The 5,104-nt window shown below is 38.9% G+C and overlaps 1 protein-coding gene across 2 annotated transcripts in view; it reads left to right on the plus strand.

Annotated features, from left to right (window-relative positions):
- myo6a (myosin VIa) overlaps positions 1–5,104 on the plus strand; it is a 93,931-nt gene that overhangs the window by 51,358 nt on the left and 37,469 nt on the right. For both annotated transcript variants that reach the window (XM_035678594.1, XM_035678595.1), the window contains exons 18-19: positions 1,580–1,618; positions 1,811–1,904. In XM_035678594.1, the coding sequence (XP_035534487.1) occupies positions 1,580–1,618; positions 1,811–1,904 (133 nt within the window). The remainder of the gene's footprint in view (positions 1–1,579; positions 1,619–1,810; positions 1,905–5,104) is intronic.

Here is a 5,104-nt window from a genome sequence, read left to right on the forward strand (position 1 = left end):
TAGAGACTGAGAGCAGAAACTCATCAGGAAACTGTTTACTGAGCTCATAAATCAACTGAGAAGTCGACTCATTTCTCCATAAGACTGAATGGTATCAGTGTGTTATTGCAGCCAGTGGAGCTGCCCCCTGCTGGCCTTTATATAGAATGCAGGGTTAAGACACTGTTCATTATATAAACTGTCAATAATCTGATCACACAATAACTATCCTGTTACTAACGTTAAGTTGGCGTAAGTTAGCCAATGAGGATGTGAGATCTTACAGCTCCAACCTTTAAAGTCAGCTGGCATGCGGCTTGTTGGCACCATGTTTGCAGGTGTAGTTGTTACCGTGCTGTGGTTGTAGCCAGAGGACACAGGTATGATTAGGTTGGACAGGTGAGGACACCGTTGTTATGCTAATAGCTGTTAGCAGCTGCCACATGTTCATTTTTAATTGTCTTTGGCTCCAGTGTCGTTCCATTATTCACCCTAATTAGTATACATTTATTTACATTTACATACATTTACATTCACACAGCGCACCTCGTGTCTGCAGTAATTAGCTAGAACGAGCTTGAATAATGCATCATCAGCGAGTAACCAGTTACGAGGATATATGAGTTTGATGAGTGAAGCATTTCTTTTGTAGCAGTTTCTGTTTAGTTTAGAAACTTAAGATGTGAAAATAAAATAAAAAATGCACATTCTGAAAAATTTAAGACGAAAACATTATCAGGAACCGCCCAGCTGAGTTCAGCCAACCAACGCAGAGGGTGATGATGATGAAAGTTGCCATTATTCCATTAAATGTAAAGAATGAATCCTTTCGGACCCGAGACAGCCTGCAGAGGATTCCTGCGAACACGTACCGAACTGTGAGGCTTCTCTTTACAAAAGCTTATCAGGGACCAGGGCTTTCTTTCCTCAGCAGCAGCCTCAGATTAATTGTTGCCTCTCGTTCCAGACAGTAATACAATAACCCGATGAAAGTCTGGCACTGCCGCCACGGTGAGGACCGTGGTGTCGGCCAAAGTGTTCGTGCTGGCAGTGGAGTTATGCCTCAGAACAGATCAGGAGATTTAATCACGCATTTGTTTGACTTTATATCTGATCTGCTGCTGAGAGCAAACAGTCGTATGCAGTAGAGAAGAGTTTCCTCGAGGTGTTCATAGTGAAGATTGTTTGACTGCCGTCGCCATCTTGGCGTTCCTGACTCAGCTGGCTCCTGGCTAATCGCTGAATGAAGCCTGGTTACTGAAAACTCATCTTTCCATCCTGTTCTCTGCTTTGTTTCTCTCAGTTTGAGTCTCCGCTGATGACCAGATATTCTGGAAATAATCTACTTTGTCCACAAAAATTGATTTGTATTTTAGCCGCCTGTGCTTTGGATAAATGAATTTGAATCTGAATGAATTTCTTTTTTTTTTCCTTTTTGCTATTTGTTGTCCAGTTTATTAGAGATTTTATTCATAAACAGATTATTTAAAAGTAAAAGAATATAAAATGTAATCCTGTGTTGGGTATCTGACATAAATAAAGCATTGAGGTTTACGATCACACAGATTGTTAAATAAAAACTGTTTTCTTTTTCCTGCAGACGCAGCTGAATATTCTTCTGGAGAAGCTCCGCAGCACGGTCAGTGTTTATTCTCCTCTCCTTTCAGCTGGTTGATTTCATGTTGCAGCTGCAGTGAAGAAGCTCTGTTTGTCTCCTGAGAGGCAAACAGAGCTTCATGTCCTGAGTCACTTTCTGATTCGACCTGTGTCCTCTGTTGTTACTGTAATGATTTCTGTCCTTGTGTCTCCACCCTGTCTCTCTCTGCTGCAGGGCTCCAGCTTCATCCGCTGCATTAAACCAAACCTGAAGATGGTCAGCCACCAGTTCGAAGGAGCTCAGATTCTCTCCCAGCTGCAGTGCTCCGGTCAGTGGACTCATTCAGATCTTTAAGATGTTTTCCCTGAAAGTTCATCTTTCTTTCCTGAGTCTATCCTCTACTGCGCTCGCTTCTGTGACTGAATACAGCCTCTCGTTAGACCGTTTTGGAAAGCCAAAATTAGAAAAAAAACATCATGAATTTTACAAACAAACATTTTGAAAGTTCAGGTCTCACTTCAGTTCTCTTTCTACAAATGAAATCCTGGTAGTGTCAGGGTCCCTGGTCCCCTCTGCCCAACACAAACTGTCTCTTAGTGGGTGTAAACCTGGTCCCCTCAACATTTCTTCTACTGGCTCTTTCTCGTCCTTTGGTGTCCTTCCTTCTCATTTTCCAGCTCAGGTGTTGAAAACAAGCTGCCTGCTGCTGATTTTAAGTCAATATTTTAGTCAGATGCCGTCGGTGGATCCTGTTTTTCATCGACTTAAATGAACTGTTGTTAAATAAAAAAAAACAAGTCTTCACTGCTGAAAATAAATACGAGTTTGAATAAACAGAAGAAGTCAGGAAACACAAAGATATTCAAGGACAAACAGAAGGACAGAACATCAGCAGTGACTCACCGTCCAAAACATCCACAACCAACAGGCACGTCTTGTTTGTGAAATGTACAAAATAAATATATAATATAAAACCAACCAAGTTCACTTTCACTTCAAGAAAAAAGTGTTTTTATAAATCTGTCTAAAATTTTAACGGAAAAATACCCAAAAGTCAGATTATCAGAAATCATATTGATTTATATTGAGTTTACAGATCATTTTATATGTTATATATATTTAAGATTTATGTATTATTTGCTAAATATGGCAGAAATGTAATATAATATTCATATTTTCATCTGTGTATAATCACCTGAAATTAGTATTAGCCAATCAGAGTCAGAGTAGAGCTTCGCCCTCCTTGGAAAGAATAATTGTCCTACTGTTTCTACTAAAACCCTAAAAATCTACACATGTAGAATCCATCCATTCATTTTTCTGCTGCTAATCTTTGTCCTGGCTTTGTTAATCTAATTATATCATTAGGAACTATTGTTATAATCTGCTGTGACGATATGATTTGATACAGGTATTAGAATATCTATGAGGTAATAATTAGTCTTAGATTTGACTTTAACCTGCAGATGTTTGTTCTCCTCTGCTGCCCTTATTTCCTGATTCCTGTCTTATAATCTTTAAAGTTTGTGACTTTTAGAGGCTTTTCTTAAACTTTTCCTGTTCCTCAGACCAAAGACCCGGCCGCGGTTCTTGGCTCCGTCCCCTCAGGTTTGGAAGAAAAGAAATTATGAGCCGGGGTTTAATATCCTCCGAGAACCCCATTCTGCTTTCATCCACACAAACTCAGTGATGCCCTGTCCTGATACCGGCACCCTGGGAAGCTCTTTATCAGTTTTATTGGACTGGGAATCGAAGCGTTGATAGTTTGGATTAGACGGGGGAGGGCTCTGTGTACCAACAGGACAGGGTCAGCTCCAAAAGGGATGTTCAGCAACCAAACAGGCCTAAACCTCCAGAATGAAAACCAATTATTGTAACGGGGCAGCAGGTGTAGTCTCAGGTGTTGGTTTATTGAAGATATTGAATAATAAACTGTTTCCAAAAGGGTTTCGACTCAGAGCCTTGAGGTTGGAGTAACTTTAATTCAGTAATTTAATGAATAACCTTCTGATTGATGATCAGTGGCTCAAGTGAGTTTTTATAAAATCACTGTACTGTGATTTTATAGTTAAAGATAAAATGGAAATGTTCTGAGTTAGTTCAATCTGAGATCCTAAGTTCCCTTGTAGTTTGTAATTCGGGGTCGCAGAGAAACATTCTAATTATTATTATTATTATTATTAATATTATTATTATTTCTCACAGACATTTGGATCATTATGACTTTGGGGACGGCTCGGTCGGACTCAGCCCACCACTCACATCCTCTGTAAACAGCCGACCCCAAATCTTCAATCTTCAAACCTCAGCTAATGATAATAAGACTCTGCAGTGAGATAAACACAAAAAGACAGTTTGGACCCCTGTAAGCGAGATGTAGATTTATCGGGTCCTGAGACGGTGCTGGATTCTCCGTCCGGAGCAGACTGGTTCTCTCTGAGTGGAAAGCGTCGGTCGGCTTAAATACATCAGTGACATATTGAAGCTGTGTAATACGTTGTCAGTTAGAAGTAGGACTTAATAACCAGTGAGAGATTTCACAGGCAACCGGTGGAGGGAGACTAACACCGGGATAAAATGTTCAGGAGCTCCGGTTCACACTCGGCTTGAATATTTCTATCAGTGAAGCTTTGGGTTTTTTAATAAAAGCCTGGGTCTGTTTTAAGTGTCTCCTCCCCAAAAGGACTGCAAAGTGAACATACACACTTTTGGGAAATTGCCTTCATGTAATTGTGATTGTTGAGGAAGATATTTTATCGTGTCCTTTGGGAACCGTAAAGAGATTACAGTGTGAGGTCTGATAGGAGTTACGTGTAGCTCGGGGCTCGCAATCAGGGTTTACCTGAATTCACAAGAGCAAAGTTTTATTATAGTTTGTGTAAGAAAGTTGTAATGTTCAGTAGAATAAATATTTCCTCTCCACAGAATTGAGCCTTTTAGCCTCTTACATGATTAAATGCCATGAGCGGTTGATTTCTGATTATCTCTGTACAACGAGTCAACACTTTTTCATGACAGAATAACTTGTTATTAAAGAATTTCTGAAGCATCACTGGGTTGGGTTTCTGGATTGTTTTTGCAGTCTATGGTTTGTCGCTACAATTGGCTGTCACATGCATATGAATCAATCAATCAAACTTTATTTAAAAATAGAATACGACGATAAAAATTATAATAAAATACAATACAATCAATTTTACAGGTATAACGATATTATTTAATCAGAGTTATACTAAAAACTAAATAAAATAATAAAAGCAGGCAGAAATAACAAATACAAACAATAAGAAGGATAATTAAGGTAAATTACAGTAAGATAAATGTCTAAAAAAACATTCCTTTGTTTGGTAATATGCAAATGCTATTAGCGTTATAAAGTTAATACATGCTACATGTTTTAATAGTTACATAACTCTGTGAATGTATGTTGTGCAGAGGACTGACAACATAAAAACACTTAATGGAAAAGGACTTCTAAAGTCCCTTAATGACGGTTACAATCTCTGCTGCAAGTTCATTTACACTGAA

This window comes from Morone saxatilis, unplaced genomic scaffold, assembly GCF_004916995.1.
Source record: "Morone saxatilis isolate NCDOM2014 unplaced genomic scaffold, NCSU_SB_2.0 Contig7, whole genome shotgun sequence".
Lineage (NCBI taxonomy): Eukaryota > Metazoa > Chordata > Actinopteri > Moronidae > Morone > Morone saxatilis.